At 42.9% G+C, this 16837-nt stretch overlaps 5 protein-coding genes across 5 annotated transcripts; 3 read left to right on the top strand and 2 right to left on the bottom strand.

Annotated features, from left to right (window-relative positions):
* Nucleotides 1-1434: 1434 nt before the first annotated feature.
* V2V93DRAFT_99413 (RGS domain-containing protein) lies at nucleotides 1435-3445 on the top strand. The gene is made up of 2 exons (XM_066912849.1): nucleotides 1435-1943; nucleotides 2002-3445. The coding sequence occupies exons 1-2, from the start codon at nucleotides 1795-1797 to the stop codon at nucleotides 2969-2971; spliced, it is 1119 nt and encodes a 372-aa protein (XP_066763376.1). The 5' UTR covers nucleotides 1435-1794; the 3' UTR covers nucleotides 2972-3445.
* On the bottom strand, nucleotides 3022-4207 carry V2V93DRAFT_375915 (uncharacterized protein). The gene has a single exon (XM_066911605.1). The coding sequence runs from the start codon at nucleotides 4140-4142 to the stop codon at nucleotides 3117-3119; it is 1026 nt and encodes a 341-aa protein (XP_066763375.1). The 5' UTR covers nucleotides 4143-4207; the 3' UTR covers nucleotides 3022-3116.
* A 143-nt stretch (nucleotides 4208-4350) lies between these two features.
* Nucleotides 4351-5565, bottom strand: V2V93DRAFT_375913 (uncharacterized protein). Its single transcript, XM_066911604.1, has one exon. It carries the CDS (start codon nucleotides 5414-5416, stop codon nucleotides 4391-4393), a length of 1026 nt encoding a protein of 341 aa, XP_066763374.1. The 5' UTR covers nucleotides 5417-5565; the 3' UTR covers nucleotides 4351-4390.
* Nucleotides 5566-5663: 98 nt separating this feature from the next.
* V2V93DRAFT_340012 (gamma-glutamyl phosphate reductase) lies at nucleotides 5664-7681 on the top strand. Its single transcript, XM_066907785.1, has 2 exons — nucleotides 5664-6288; nucleotides 6346-7681. The coding sequence occupies exons 1-2, from the start codon at nucleotides 5871-5873 to the stop codon at nucleotides 7251-7253; spliced, it is 1326 nt and encodes a 441-aa protein (XP_066763373.1). The 5' UTR covers nucleotides 5664-5870; the 3' UTR covers nucleotides 7254-7681.
* A 99-nt stretch (nucleotides 7682-7780) lies between these two features.
* V2V93DRAFT_375910 (armadillo-type protein) lies at nucleotides 7781-15525 on the top strand. Its single transcript, XM_066911603.1, has 6 exons — nucleotides 7781-8138; nucleotides 8198-11137; nucleotides 11193-11407; nucleotides 11464-12984; nucleotides 13037-13622; nucleotides 13686-15525. The coding sequence occupies exons 1-6, from the start codon at nucleotides 8000-8002 to the stop codon at nucleotides 15392-15394; spliced, it is 7110 nt and encodes a 2369-aa protein (XP_066763372.1). The 5' UTR covers nucleotides 7781-7999; the 3' UTR covers nucleotides 15395-15525.
* Nucleotides 15526-16837: the final 1312 nt, after the last annotated feature.

Here is a 16837-nt window from a genome sequence, read left to right as displayed (position 1 = left end):
TGATGCCAGTCTCATCCATATTCATTAATGAAGAAATAGCACGAGAATATTGCTCTCTAGACCAACCACATTCTTTTCTCATTGACGACAGTAATCTGACTGCATTCTGAAAGCGTATATTTGCCTCTGACGAAGTTTTTTGCTGAAATTGTTGGGGTTGAGCGATGGGACTTGAACTGGGAGTAGATGTTGGTTGGGCCGCAGGGGACGGTTGGGACGTGCGAAGAGAAGGAGCGGATTCGATGATTTGTTTGAATGAGTCCTTTAGAGATTCTGATACAAGTTTGACGGCCGTGATAAAGGTGTCGGGATCGATCGTGAATGGAGATGTTGATGTTGTTGTGGATGTGCGCGCTCGTTTGCGGGGTGGTTGTTGCTGCTGTTGGGTGAAAGCTGGGTCGGGAGTTGAGAGGGACAGAGAAGTGGCGGTCGAGGCGGGGTCGGGGTCGGATGATCGCTGTGAGGGATATTTTTCTGTTGCTGGAGAAGAGAGAAAAGCAGCGTCTGCTACGGCTTCGAATAAGTTTGAGCTTTGATTTGGCTGTTGCGGTTGCGGTTGTGGCTGCTGTTGCGGTTGCGATTGCTGTTGTTGTTGCTGCCGCTGTAGAGGTCCCTGTGATTGCTGCTGTCCCCGAACATCAAACTCGAGAACAGGCTGCACTTGCCGATATCGAGGAAACACTTGCTTCATCCTATCTTCGTAGAGAAATGATTTGACTCGAAAATGCTTCCCATAATGATTATTAGCAATAAATGCGTCCCACACTTGATCTGGTGCTTCGTAGAGATTCCGTTGTGGATTCCACACAAAACCAGGGGATTCCTTGAGCCTTATCCAGGCCTCGTATACTCGTCGTAGCTATTGCTTTGGATTAATATCTTATCTTATATTAAATCATCACGTCAGGGAATTTGCATTCGACGTACAATTTGAACATGATTCTTTATATGTGCTTTATCCAAACTAGTCGAGAACTGCCGATTGAATTTAACAGTCACAACCCGCCATCCTTCCTTTGAAAAGCCAATCTCTGAACCAAGTCCATCGTCGACTGCTTCAGCTAACGCGTCAAGCACAAACACGTCGCGTTCAGGCGTCCAGACTGTTTTATTAGAGTAATGGGGTTTTCCTATGACTTCAATCTCTGTAGCCATGAATTATCATCTGGCTTTTAGTGGAATGGCGAGTAAATGGAGTCGATTTACGCGAGTATTATCTTTTAGCTTTTAGATAAAAGGTAAACAAATAATAGACGCGTTAAATTGATGTTGCTGAATTTTCAGATGCATTTCAAATTTTGCTGGAAATTCGCTGTGGTTGCGTTTCACATGTGACTAATTTTGTGTGATTTTACTTTAGATATATTTGTTTTGCCCACTAAAAGTGCCCCAATTTAGGAGAGGAAAAAAGTCAAATTATTATTAAAAGATTCCTATTGATAAAGTTGCTTGATCATATATAGAAACATTGTATTATTGCTTCAATTACAGATTATAAAATATCCCTTCTTTTCGAAAGTGATGTTATTAAAGTTTCTACTGAAGAGGTACACTGAGCCCGGAAACCGCGTTTTCTAAATAAAGCGAAATAAGGTTTGTTTATAGGGCAGGCATAAACAATCGCAGTTACCAGCCAGCCACCTCTCGAACCTCTTTTCCTTCTTCCTTCATCCACACTCTCTTCTGCGTATATTTTGTGCTCTCTGGGCTGCGTACGTAATACCAGTGTATCCTTTTGCTGGTGCCACTTTCTTCTGAGAGTCTGCTTGAACTGTGGCCTGATAATACGTCAGAATGGCCGCACTACCGCAATCAGCGGTCAGAGACCGGCTACCGACGCTTTTTGAAGTTTTAAATCGGCGCACATTGCCACCAGTGGATTTATACGCATTTTATGTATTTATGCGAGACCAGCAGCGTCAAGTCGATTATCTTGATTTTTGGTGCGTATATATTTGCATTCATAGTTGAAATAGGTGAATTCTAATATGAATTGAATAGGCTTGATATTGCGCAGCACATGTCTCTTTGTAGACTTTATATACGTCAGCTCCGTCAGTCGGTTTTTATCAATACTCCTGAACCCGATAAAAATTCAAGGCATTCGTCGATGGTTTTAGAGGCGTTGAAAGTACATAATGAATTATCCGCCGATGAAAAATTACGTCCCGATGAGAGTAGACGGCTGGCTCAAATCTTACGAAGTGAGTCCATAACTAGTACTGAACCGTATGCCGAAGAAGAAATTACTGCGAGAAGAAATAGCGCAATGATGAACTTGGAGCGGCAAAGACAGCTGGCTGAAAGGTCTGATCTGGAGAAGAGCAAGTTGAAGAATAATGAAGAAGAATATCTTGCGCGCAGCCAGTCGCCGGGGTTGACAGTGACTAGAGCGCATATAAGAGAATCAGCTTATGGTATAATGGCCAATTATCTTGTTCCAGGAGCAGAATGTGAACTGGCGCTACCGTTACATATTACGCGTGGCGTGACAACTTCTATTGAGGTTGATGGACGCGACGACCCTGAGGTCTTTGATGAAGCTAAAGAATATGTTTTTCAAGCCATGGAGCGTGAGGCGTTTCCCGCCTTTTTGGCTTATAAGGCTTTGGGAAATTTGTCACCGATGGGGGCGATTACGCGGTTATTCATTGGCTTGCTTGCCTTGTTTGCTGCATTCTGGGTCGCTTTTATTCTCATCTTTTTAGATTACCACAAAACTGTGCGTTTGTGGCTTATATTACCATTTTCAGTTGGAATATATGGGTGCTTGACTTATCAGTACTATCTCGATCCTATAGCCGTCTTTGTGGGGTATAGCGAGTTGGTATATTTCAAGTACCACAAAATAAGAGAACCCTATGTGAACGCATTACTAAGAAGGAGAGCAGTTTGGGTAATGACCGTTATCTTCATTTTGGTTGTTTGTTTGTGTGTTTTGTTTGGATTGGTTCCAGGGAGAAGACTATAGCATTTTTTTTATTTTTTCTTATTTTAATCTTCGTTTTGCATTATCGTTCATTTTGATTATCTTTTTATTCTGATTTGGATACGTTTCGGCGCTTGTGGGCATTTTCTTTTCTATCTAGTAATATAATTATCATCTATAGCTATGTCTAATCTGACAATCCGTTCAAGTATACATTCACGGTCTCGTCCAATGTTGAATATATATCCTTTTCCTTTGGCTGCCAGCCCAATTTTCTAGCCTTCGTTGCTTTAGACCTGGAACTGCTTCTGTAAACTTCATAGAATTGATGAGCATCCTGTGCACCAAAAACTTCTGACAACTCAGCTAGCGTCCACGACGGTAATTTCTCTGAGGTATGTTGACTATCAATGACCTTGTACTTGACCAACGGTTCGTCTAAAGCCGAAATCAGTTTTTTCCAAACATGCTCGCCGCCCTCAACGAAATAGTATCCCTGGTCATTAAACGACAGCTTTGACGGGTCTTGCAAATAAGTTGCCAACAAAATTTCAAAGAAATCAGCGAGATCGTTAATGTGAATGTTACTCCAGTTAGCTAGTCCTGTTCCAAATAATCTGTTTGCTTTCACTTTATCTGCAATTTCAGGCAATTTCGGAATTTGTTTCGAAGTTCTACTGATCGGGCCAGTTGATATACCATAGACAATCGGCGGAGAAACAATGATTGAATTTACTGCCGGTTTAAGTTTATGGATATTCAAAACCTTGCTTTCGACGTTGCGATGAGGATGGTCAATAGGCCAGGATGTGAGAAGCTTGATATCTTGCTCGTCATCATATACGCGTGATGTTGGCTTGTCCAACTCGGTGAAATCTGTCAAAATGTAGGTTCCAGATGTGTGAATTAGCAATGCGCCATCCTTGAGATTCTCCGTAAATACATCTATCGGCGACGTCTCGTCGGCTGAGTGGCCGGCATGCAAAACGATGTCTGCTTGTTTTACAAGATCTGCAAACACCGGATCTGTATATCCTGCTTTCCCAACTTTTGCAGTGACTTTTCCGGGATATTTGGCGAGAATAGGTGCGACTTGCGAGTCGCGGCGAAGAAACACTGAGATGTCGAGGCCGGGAAAGTCGGAGGCAATAATTCGGTTGAGGGCTGCACCGCCGACAAAGCCCGATGCTCCGGTCACGAGAAGTTTAGTCATTACTATGATTAATCGTACAAGGAGGTCGTTGTAGAAATTATGGTAGCTGGATAGGAGGAATCATGGTGGCTTATATAGAGATGCAGATCATGCCCGTTGCATGACCTGTCCGTTGCATAATCTAAGATGAGGTGAGGGTGTCCCCCTGAATATGACATCATACGACAACATAATCTGAAGCGCCTGATTAACAGTCCTAAGCAAATACTTTCTTCGATATATCAAGACAATTTATTTCATAGTTATATCTAATCCGACAATCCGTTCAAGTATACATTTACAGCCTCATCCAACGTCGAATATACGTCTTTTTCCTTTGGCTGCCAGCCCAATTTTCTAGCTCTTGTGGCTTTGGAGCTTGAATTGCTCCGATATATCTCATAGTATCGCTTAGCAAACTGTTGACCGCGCACTTCTTTCAGGTCGTCTTCCGTCCAAGGTCGTAACTTATCTGAAGTATGCTGACTATCAATGACTTTGTACTTGACCAAGGGCTCGTCTAAAGCCGAAATAAGATCTTTCCAGCTAGTCTCCCCATTTTCAACAAAGTAGTACCCTTGGTCGTTGACTGCCAGTTTTGAAGCATCTTGTAAATACGTCTTTACAAGTATGGCGTAGAGTTCAGCGACATCGTTAATGTGAACGTTACTCCAACTAGCGTGTCCTGTTCCGAATAATCTGTTCGCTTTCGTTTCTGCTGCTAATTGAATCAATAGCGGAATTTGCTGCGAAACTCTATTGACCGGACCCGTCGATACGCCGTATATAAGTGGAGGACAGACGATAATAGTATTTACAGTCGGTTTAAATTTATGGATATCCAAGATCTTGATATCGATGACGCGATGAGGGTGTTCAAGACCCCAAGATGTCACCGTCTCGATGTCTCGCTCGTCATCAAATTTGCGCGAGATTTTCTGATCCAGTTCGGTAAAATCAGACAAAATATAGGTTCCTGAAGTGTGGATCAGTAATACGCCATCCTTGATATTTGTCGAGATTACATCTGCAGACACCGAATCATCGGACGAGTCGCCAGCATGCACTATGATATCAGCCTCTTTCACAAGCCTAGAAAATTCTGGATCACTATATGCTGCTTTTCCGACTTTTACTGTGACTATTCCAGGATACTTTGCCAGGATAGGGGCGGCTTTCGATTCGCTGCGGAGGAATACTGTGACTTCGAGGTCGGGGATATTGAACGCTATAATTCGGTCGAGAGCAGCACCGCCAACATAGCCGGTGGCCCCGGTCAAGAGAAGTTTAGTCATTATTTGATAGTAATAGTACTCAATATGACGATGTGGGTGACAGAGGTGATCGTAGATATCTAGGCGATCTTATATAGAGAAATTCAGAATACGCAAGGACACTGAATCGTGACGAAAGTCAGTAAGCCCCTGAATATGACGACATTCAACATTAATAAAGTGAATTAATAATAAATAAAGAAATTGCTCAAAAGGATTTAAAGATAAAATCAAATTACGCTGAATGACTAATCCCATTCCAATTTGTTCGCAGCAAGACAATAACATATTGAATAGCCGCAAGATAATACAAATGTTGATTAATAGTACATCTCGTTCAAGGTTGCCGAAGCACTAAGCGATGAGTCATTTGAAAGTACTAACCCCTCGTTTAAAACTTAAATTCTATTGATAAAAAGATATTCTGGACAAACAAATTTCGATACATTTCCGCGACAACTCGTGCTGGTTCAAGATGCTGTCTGCCGAGGAGATAGCAAAAACAGCAGTAGCAGCATCGTCTGTTTTGCGTCCCGTTTCTAATGAAGCGAGAGTATCCGCCTTAAAGCGAATTTACTCGACTCTAATCGCTAACAAAGCCTCTATTCTCGAGGCCAATAAACTCGATCTCGAAAATGCAGAAAAGAATAATATTGCCGGGCCATTAATAAAGCGACTTGACTTATCAAAGTCGGACAAGTTTGACGCAATGTGTCAGGGCGTGCTTGATGTGGCAGAGCTGCCTGATCCGATAGGGAAGGTCACGTTTGCCAGTAAGCTGGACGATGGATTGGATTTATATAGGATTACTTGCCCAATTGGTGTCCTTCTTGTCATTTTTGAGTCGAGACCAGAAGTAATTGCAAATATTACGGCGTTGGCTATCAAATCGGGTATGCTTTCTTTATCGTTTTATAAAATTTTGTAAGAATCAGGCTAACTATTACAAGGTAACGCTGTTATTCTAAAAGGCGGAAAGGAGTCATTAAAGACATTTACAGAGGTTTCTAAACTCATTCGCGAAGCCTTGTCCGAGACTGAAATTCCGTCTGGGGCGGTTCAGTTGATTGAGTCTCGCCAAGATGTTGCTGACTTGCTCAAGCAAGATCAATATATTGATCTTGTTGTTCCGCGAGGCAGCAATGAGCTCGTGCGAAATATCAAGGAAAACACCAAGATTCCAGTTCTTGGACATGCTGATGGCCTTTGCTCTGCGTACATTAACGGTGATGCTGATGTCGACATGGCTGTGCGGATCGTCCTCGATAGCAAGACAAACTACGTTGCGGCTTGTAACGCTATTGAAGGTCTACTTATTCAAAAAGGCAGCGCGATGGTCAAGATTTTGCCTGCTATTGCTAAAGCCCTGCTCGAGGCTGGAGTCACGCTCAAAGTTACGTCTGAGATTGCAGAGGCACTAAAGACTGCCGGCGTGTCAGACGACAAGAAGATTGTGCCCGCTGAAGACAAGGATTTCGAGACTGAATTTTTATCGCTAGTCATAGCCATCACCGCGGTAGACGACGTAGATGCAGCCATCAGGCACATAAACGCTCATTCGTCCAAACACACGGACGTAATCGTGACCTCTTCCAAAGACACTGCCGAGAGATTCATGAGCGGAGTCGATAGCGCTGGTGTCTACTGGAACGCTAGCACCCGTTTCGCTGACGGATTCAGATACGGATTTGGAACTGAAGTGGGAATTAGCACAAGCAAAATTCACGCTCGAGGACCGGTCGGACTCGAAGGTCTTACTTGCTACCAGTACCAGCTGCGAGGGACTGGACAGGTTGCTGGGGATTATATGGGAGCGGGTGGAAAAAAGGAGTTCAAGCACGAGAAAATTGACCTGTAATTTGGGCCTTGTTTTATATGATTGTAATATCAAAAGTCATTTTGCTAAATCTAGACAAATGCACAAGAGTTTATGAAAAAACAACTGACTAGACTTTTGCAAGCACAGTTCCTGTTATTCATTGAACAAATCATTTCCTGTCAAGCAGCGGCAGCAATATTCTAAATGACACGTAACTCAAACCAGACAACTAAGTGACAAAGCCAATCTCAGTAAAAAAAAAGGTACCGCTAGGGTGGTGAGGTGCCGGTACTATCCACATCGCCCAGGAGAAACTGAGTCATAATAGCCCAGCTCAATCGTAAGAAAGAAACTAGAGTCATAACAACACAGCAATCCCGAGAGCTGCAACGGATGCATAAACACTTACATCATTGATTGGTTTAGTTGTAAAGAAGAAAAGAAAAAAAGAAAAAAAAAGAAAAAGAATCGAGTGTTTCGAAGACGAATTTGTAGCAAGAACTAAGCGCCTAAACATGTGTGTTTTAAAGCCATATATGCTGGTTGAAATGTCACTCAAATAACAATTGAAGGTTAAACTTAGTTTACTAAGTTAAACCAAGAAGAAATTTTGGGAACGTGTAGTAAAAGTAGTAGATGTCAACGGAATAAAGACTGCTTCGAGGTCCGACACCATACACAGTCACTTGGCCTCTGTTTTGTTTTATAAGTCTGGCGTGTGATACTGCATTTTAATTATAGACCTAAAACACCCGGCACTGCATCACTCGGTCAACTCTGCAAGTATGGACTCCTCTGCGGGTGGAGATTCAGTGGTAGCGTGGAGCGACATTAAGTCCGACGCTCCTACTGAAGTATTGTCTTCTTCGACCAAAAAGAGACTAAGACTGTTTACGTCTATTACTGCTGCTGCAAAGGCTAATGGTAGATCTTGATTAATTTGATAGTCCAAGATTAGAAATACTGACACTGTCAACCTATAGAGATTGATTCTGATCTACAACTGATTTTACGTCTAATTTTCTCAACTTATACGCTCTACGACGATCATGAATCTCGGATGTGCGTAATATCAGCTTTATGCTCGCTATTTGAATCAGATATCGATGGACTATCTAGCAACTTCATCCCAGCACTCAAACGCGAGTCCGAGAACAAAGGCATGACGGCTGCCGACTACTTCGTTCTTCTAGAATGGGCAAACGAGATTCTTGTGCTTTACAGTTCTGATCCAGAGAAGCGGAAACCTATTTTTGAAAAATGGTTTGCGGATTTGGCTGCTGTTCAGATCGTGTGTCTTGATGCCTGTCTTGGATTTGCAACCGATAAAAAATCCAGACTGGCTGGTGGAGCTGAGCGGAGTACCCGTCTGGCTTTGGCTTCAACAATCACGGCATACTCTGAAGCATGTGGACTATATATAGATTTCCTAACGTCCAAGACCGCAAAAATAGCAGCAGCTTCCCTGTTGGGCGAGCTGGTGATTGCTGCGTCGGACTTGAAAATCAATCAGCAAGCCTATAAGGTTGTTCAAGATCGGAAAACTGATATATATTCGTTCTACACGCATGAGATTCTGGGATCAAAGACCGCTATTGGTATGCACACCGCAAAGGCGCTCAATAGGTTTTTCCAAGAATTTTTGACTGCTGATGATTGGCTAAAAGAAATCGCTGGACCTTTGGAGCGTGCAATTTTGCGAGCGCCGGAGTTCGTTCTCGGACCTGTCAGTTTGCAACTTATAGCGTCAGTTCCTCTTGCTGTAGATTGCTCAATTGCTACACAGAAGCATCTTATCAATCCCCTTCTTTCTGCATTGAAGTCGTCTAAAGATATTGTTCGAGAGAATAGCGCTGCAACACTGGCTGAGCTTTTCAAAAAGTGTAATGATATGGATGTTGTTTCAAGGATTGCCAGTGAGCTGATCACTCCTTTAAAGACTGCAAAGGTTACTGCTCCCGATCAACGAGCATTGTATGTTCAAGCTTTATGCGCATTTCCTGCGTCACCTGCTTTTGCCAAGCTCATCCCGTCAGGTCTAGTAACTCTAGCCTCTAAGGAGACAAACGAAGCAGTTACTGCTGCAATTTCTAAGACCATGATGCATCACATCAAGTCTGTGCTTGATAGTGACAATGGACTTGATAAGGCAATTTTGGACAGTATTTTGAAAGGGCTATCCGACAAGCGAGCGAACTTGCGTAGATTATGGATTATGGCGGTTGGAGAGTACGCAATTAAGCTTACTCCCGCTGTCTCCAAGAGCGCTATTGAATTTTTGGTGGCTGTAATTCCAAAGCTTTTGGATACTTGGAAGGAGATTGTTGCTAATGCTTCGGCTGCTGTACAGAGCAAACTGATTATTTCTGGATACATTATTGTCGCTGTCACTAAGCATATTCTCGACCTCAAAGAGTCAGTTCTAGAGAGCACGATTGAAAAGACTTCAAAGATCATTGAGACGGCAGTTGCGAATGGCTCAAAAGCTTCCTTCTTTTTGCAGGATAGAGTATATACTAAGATTATTCCTGGCGATGAGCAATTGTGGTGCATTAGAGCATTAAGTTCGACTACTGAGAGCATTTCTGCGGAAAAGGAAAATGGAGTTGCCTGGGCTACTGCATTTATCTATTTCATCACTGGCTCAGCTGTCGAGTCCAGTGTGCGGAAAAAAGCTGCTGACTTGCTTGGTGCTGCTTATTTGCGATCTCCGGCTGCTGTTGGTAAGTCTGTAACATTGGCTCTGTGGAAATGGATTAGGCAGTTGGAGGAGCCTGAGACAAAGGATCAGTCTCCTGCAATCTCTGCTGCTGGTGTTAAGCATCTGCGAATAGTACTGCAAACAATCACTCCACGTAATGCAACCACGATCCCTGCTGATGTTATCTCGACGCTTCTGATACAGTTAGTTATTGTTACTCATCATAAAATTCTAAGCGGTGCTCAAGATTGGATTATCTTGTGCCAGCGTGTCGGTGTTGATCCTGGAGAGTTAGTCAATTCTCGCTCTTCTGATGTTCAGGCCGTTATCTCAAGTACTGCCACTGAGGATGGTCAGACCGAGTCGGTCATAGATGCTGCCATGAAAGCTGCCGCTACTCTAGCATTCGTAAAACCGGATGCCATTGCTCCGTTTTTGCGAGACAGGTTGATTGAGGATTTGGATGCGTCGCGCTTGGAAGGTATCACGGAAGAATCAGTTCGTATATGGCACACACCTGCTAATGTGATGTGTATCGATGTGCTAAGTAAAGACAGAGAGAAGTATGCTGTCGATAAGAACACCAAAGACTATGCGACACTAAAGTGGGAAGCTGAAGTGCGCGCCGAATTAGCCAAGAAACAAGCACCTGCGCAAAAGAAACTCACAAAGGACGAACGAGCAAAAGTTGATTCTCAACTAAAGCTTGAAAAGGAAATCCGAGATAGAGTACAAGACGCGTTCCTGCACGTCCGTCGAGGAGTAAAGTTGATTCATTTCTTGTGCTCGGCCGGAACTGACAACGGAGCTGAGATTTGGTTTCCGGCAGCCACGAAGAGCCTTGTTTCTGCCCTTCGTAGTAACTTGTCTCTACTAGTTGGATCTGCTGGTATTGACACTTTTATTGAACTATCGGACAAGCTGAGTGTTCGAGTTGGTCCTCTGCGTCGCTTTGTCGGTGTAGCCTTATTGCGTGCCATTGGTGTCGCTGATGTTCCTGAGAGCTTATCTCAGGAGCCTTTACGCGAGTTAGTTGTGCGTGTCTTGTACAAATTGCGCTTTCTTTCCGAGCAGATCCCTTTAGATGCTATTTCTCTCATCTACATCTTGCCTCTAATCATGCTGGTTTTCAATGAGAATGGTATTGAATGCACCAACTCTGATGAGAAAGACGAGCAGCTTATGCTTGCTATTGAAACTTTGACGTTCCATACCGAGATCTGTGAGTGCTCTTGATTCAATCCAACTCAGGTATACATATAACTAATTCGAGACAGTTTCTAATTCTTCGGTACCCAGACTGGAAGTATTGAATGCAATTTTGCAGCTAATGAAAACACAGCCATCTAAGAATAAGAGTATTAAAGAGTGCTTGCTGGGATTATGTCAGAGCATCTCTGCCAATATTACTGATGAGGAACTAAGAGTGCTTCTGTCGGCTTGTATATCGGACGACAGTTCTGTGCGTGCAGCTGTGCTAGAGGGCATTGACGTAAGCTTTTATAATTACTAGTTTAAGAGATTGGACATTGCTAACTTTAAATATAGGCTGAATTTGAGATCTCGCATATTGGATACTCGAGCGAACTTTGGATTGCGTGCCATGATGACAACGAACTAAATGCTAAAACGGCAACTGCAATTTGGGACGAAAATGATTTAGATATTGATGAGAATACTCCATTGAAAATGCTTGAATTCCTCGAGGATCACGACGCTTCAATTCGAGGAGCCACCTCGCGTGCCATTTGTGATGCACTTGGCGAGTTGATTGATGAGCATCCTACTCTGTTTCACAAGTTTTTGGTGGCTCTCGCGGATCTTTACCGGGAACGTGCGAAGCCTCCTGCTACTATTTATGATGAATTTGGTATGGTGGCAAAATCATTTCTTGATCAGAAAGATCCTTGGGAGGTACGCAGTGGAATTGCTAGTACTTGCAAGGAGATTGCTTCCATTTTCCCTGAAACAGAGCTTATAGAATTCGTCACCTTTTTAATTGAAGACGGTGCACTGGGAGATAAAGAGCCAAATGTTCGTCAGGAAATGCAAGATGCTGCTATTTTGATTTTGAATTTGCACGCAAAGAACTCGGTTGATGTATTGATGCCAATCATTGAAACTTGTTTGAGTGCTAAACACAATGGTAGTGAAGTACAAGATCGCATTAAAGAGTCCGCAATTGTATTGTATGGTACACTTGCGCGCCATTTGGACGATGATGCGCGACTTCCGCCTATTATTGAGCGTTTGATTGTGACCCTTAAAGCTCCTTCCGAGAATGTCCAGTTTGCAGTCTCAGAGACGTTGCCACCTTTGGTTAAACGTGTGGATGGCGAGAGAATCAGTAAATATGTTGAAAGGCTACTCAACCAGTTATTTGCTGGAAACAAGTACTCTGAACGCCGCGGTGCCGCTTTCGGTCTTGCGGGTTTGGTGAAGGGCGTTGGTATTTCGGCCCTTGCTGATTATGATATCATTCGGTCTCTGTCAACGGCTCTGGAAGACAAAAAAGACCCAAAGAAGCGACAGGGTGTGCAGTTTGCGTTTGAAACGATGTCAATGAGCTTAGGCAAATATTTCGAGCCTTATGCTATTGAAATTTTGCCACTCTTATTGTCGTCGTTGGGCGATGCTTCGGCAGAAGTACGAGAGGCGACTGCTGATACTGCTAAGGAGATCATGAAACATACTACCTCTTATGGAATCAAGCAGCTTGTGCCGCTTACTCTTGATTTCTTTAATCAGAGTCAATGGCGATCAAAGAAAGGAGCTGTTGAATTACTTGGTACTATGGCCTATCTTGATCCTCGACAACTTTCCGAGAGTTTGTCGGACATTATTCCAGAAATCGTAGGAGCTTTGAACGATACTCACAAGGAAGTTCGAAAAGCTGCAAGTTTGAGCTTGCAGCGATTTGGCGAGGTTATTAGTAATCCAGAAATCCAAGCTTTGGTGCCTATCTTGCTGAAGGCTATTAGTGATCCTACGAAGAATGTTGAGAGTGCTTTGGATGCCTTGTTGAAGACTTCGTTTGTTCATTATATTGATGCGCCTTCGCTTGCCTTGGTAGGCATAATTCTTTGTTTTAATGTCTGGGAAGATGCTAACTATTTGATAGATTGTGTATATTCTCAAGCGCGGATTGCGAGAACGATCGGCGTCGACTAAACGCAAAGCTTGTCAGATTGTGGGTAACATGGCTTCATTGACTGATAGCAAGGATTTGCTTCCGTATTTGAATAACCTCGTCGCCGAGCTTGAGATTTCGATGGTTGACCCGGTACCTGCCACCCGTGGCACAGCTAGTCGTGCACTCGGATCGCTTATCGAAAAACTTGGCGAAGAACAAATGCCAGATCTTATTCCCAAACTTCTCAGTACTTTACGCGCGGATAATAATGATGGTGATCGTTTGGGAGCCGCGCAAGCTCTTAGTGAAGTTATCTCTGGTCTTGGAGTACGCAAACTTGAAGAGCTGTTGCCTATTATCCTCAAGAACTTGTCTAGTCCCAAGACAAATATACGCGAGTCGTTTATGAATCTGATGGTGTTTTTGCCAGCCGCGTTTGGAAATAATTTCAGCCCATATTTGGCTAGAGTTATTCCGCCGATCTTAGTTGGGTTGGCCGATGAGAGCGAGATGATTCGTGATACATCGCTGAGAGCAGGTAGACTGATTGTTAAAAACTACGCCACACGTGCTGGTATGTATTTGTTTTTCTCCATGTATAATTTCCGAGAAAGTGCTGATTTAATGATCGATTTAGTTGACTTACTTCTTCCTGAGTTGGAGCGTGGTCTATCGGATGAAAATTACCGTATTCGCCTCAGCTCGATCGAACTCACTGGAGACTTACTGTTCCAGATCACCGGAATCAGCGGTAACAACGCTGCCGCCGATGAAGAAGCCGATGATGAGACTGCCGGTGGAGAAGTTCATGCGAGTCTCAAGGATGTGCTTGGAGTGGAGCGTCGGGATCGTATTCTTGCATTATTGTACCTCTGCCGATCAGATGTCACTGCTCTAGTGCGCAATGCCGCTGTCGATGTGTGGAAAGCTTTGGTGCCGAATACGCCGCGTACAGTCAAGGATATTCTTCCGGTTCTGTCGCAGCTTATTATTCGTCGTCTTTCTTCGTCCGATGAAGACCAGCGCGAGAATGCGTCTCAGACATTGTCTGAGCTGGTTAGAAGATTTGGTGATAGTTTACTTACGCAAGTGTTACCTACTCTGGAAAGCGGATTGTTCTCTAGCGATTCGGATGTCAAACAAGGAATATGCGTGGCGCTCTCCGAGTTGATTGAGGCTACGCCGATGAATATACTGGAGATTCATGAAAAGACGTTGATTGGATTCATTCGTGGAGCCCTGGTGGATTCTGACGCTAATGTTCGCGAGGCGGCCGCGCAGACATTTGACACTTTACAAGAGACATTTGGTGACTCGGCGATTGATCAAATTCTGCCGCACTTGCTAAACCTTTTGCAGACGACTGGACAGTCGGAGTACGCACTAGCGGCGTTGAAAGAGATCATGTCGACGAAGAGTGATACCATATTCCCGGTTTTGCTACCGATTTTGTTAAAGCCGCCCATGACGGCGTTTAATGCTCGAGCTATGGGTTCGCTTGCTGAAGTTGCAGGTAGCTCTCTGTATAAGAAGCTGCAGTCGATCATCGAATCTATGTTTGATCAGCTTCTTGAGGTTGAGGATGAGGAGACGAAGAGTGCGATTGAAGAGAGCATTGATACGACTGTTCAGTCGGTGGATGACGAGGAAGGTATTGAGCTCGTGTCTGACATTTTCTTGGAGTTGGCGGAAGACGAGTCTACCAAGAAGCGCGCTCTGGCATTTGCTCACATGTCTACCTTCTTTGAGAACTCTGATGCGGATGATTACTCGGAATTGGTGGGACCGTGGATCACAATTGGCATTTCTTCTTTGACCGATGAAGACTCTGAGGTCGTGTCTACAGCGTGGAAATGTCTTTCCGTGATTGTCACCAAGCTGCCAAAGGAAGACCTGCTCGAGTTGGTTATCCCAACTTGCAAGCATCTCAAATCGCTGGACAGCACTGTTGCTGGATTTGCGCTGCCAAAGGGTCCGAATGCGGTCTACCCAATTTTCTCACAAGGTTTAATGTATGGCACCAACGAACAAAGAGAGTACGCTGCTCGTGGTATCGGATATATAGTCGAGCGCACTCCACCCGAAATTCTTCGTCCGTTTGTGACACTTATGGTCGGACCCTTGATTCGTACTGTAGGCGAGAGATATCCATCCGAGGTGAAGATTGCAATTTTAGACACGCTGGCTATATTACTAGGCAAGATTCCTGCGTTTTTGAGACCGTTCCTGCCACAATTGCAGAGAACATTTACAAAATCTGTGGCAGATTTTTCGAGTGAGGCGTTGCAACATAGTGCTCAGAAGGCGCTTGATGTATTGACGGCTATTCAACCTGCTAAAAAGTAATTTGTTGATAGAATTGTGTAGATAAAGTGATAAAGTTTATATTTGTAATTACTATTTCATATATGCTTTTTTTTATTCACATTCTGACACGTTTCTAAAAAATTTTTCTCTGAAAAATGTAAAGATCGCTCGAGAAACGATTTATCAAGATAACTTTAGATCCAATAATATAACCTAAACCGCAATGTTATGCAAATATTAGCGTCTCATATAGGCATCCGGTAAATGCCTATAGACGCGTCATCAACGCGTTCTGTTGACGTGTAATCCTTACAACACTTTATTTTTTTGATAAAGCCGTCATTTTTCTTGATTTTTCAACTTGTTAGACAATAAAGAAGCGCATTCATGACAAATAAGTTATATAGATGTGGGAAAATGTTGGGAAGACAGGAAATCTGAGCGACAAACCCGTTCTATATGTTGTATATGACAATTGATGAAGTAAGCTGGAGTTTAATGCCCAGATATATTTTCTCCTTTATTTTATAAAATTTTTCTTTTTCTCTAAATCTGAAGAGAATTAGAGTATTCTTTTCAGATATTTGTTAGACAACTAATTAAAAATCTCTGTATAAGTAGCTGCATTCACGCTAATAAATACCCTAATCCGATGACAAACAGACCCGACTGAGCCGCACATTCCGGACCCATTCTGAATTCTAGCCTGAGAAGTGCACTTACCAAGTTTATATAAATCGCATTCCTCGGCTCCAGCGGATAGACTACGACCTGCTCTTACTTTTGCGAAGGATTGTTTATCAGAATGAGATGACTCCACTAATTGATTCTGGGACTTCCTTTTTTTGATGATTTTCATCACACTTTTAAACTCTGATTAGGCTGCATCAACAGATAAAGAATCTACACGTTCAATGATCTCCGCATTTTTTCTAATTATCGGATTATATTTTATAGGTTTTTAATAAGTAATTTCATTGTCATTCAGTCCTTTCTTTCCACAAGATAAAAGATAAGGTCGATAAACATAAAATGCATAAAAATTGAACAATCCACATACGCGTCACGCACATGTAACTTGTCATAGTCATAATAGAAATAAAATAAAACACAAACATGAACATGAACATGAGCATGAAAGACCAAAACCACAAGAATGCCACTGTTTCACGTAAACCGAATATAACTAGAATAACGAACAAACTTAAAGAATTCTCACATAAAATCCAAAAAAAAAATTGCCTGTTTTCACACTATTCACAAAATCAAAACGTAAGCGGAAATCATAATCATGAAAAATGTAAGATAATGCGCTCTCTTTTTATCTGCGCAACGATCCTTTTGAAATACCAAAGACCAATGGAAACACGCGTAAATATAAAAACATACAAACATGGAAATCAAACATCACAACCAAGTCATCATTAATACTCCTACAAGCAGCGCCATAACAATTAAGGGAGAAAACAAAACCCAAACACA

The sequence above is a fragment of the Kockiozyma suomiensis genome (assembly GCF_038497685.1).
Source record: "Kockiozyma suomiensis strain NRRL Y-17356 unplaced genomic scaffold V2V93scaffold_17, whole genome shotgun sequence".
Lineage (NCBI taxonomy): Eukaryota > Fungi > Ascomycota > Lipomycetes > Lipomycetales > Lipomycetaceae > Kockiozyma > Kockiozyma suomiensis.
The sequence above is the reverse complement of the archived record's forward strand: the minus strand, read 5'-3'. Positions and strand labels throughout refer to the sequence as shown.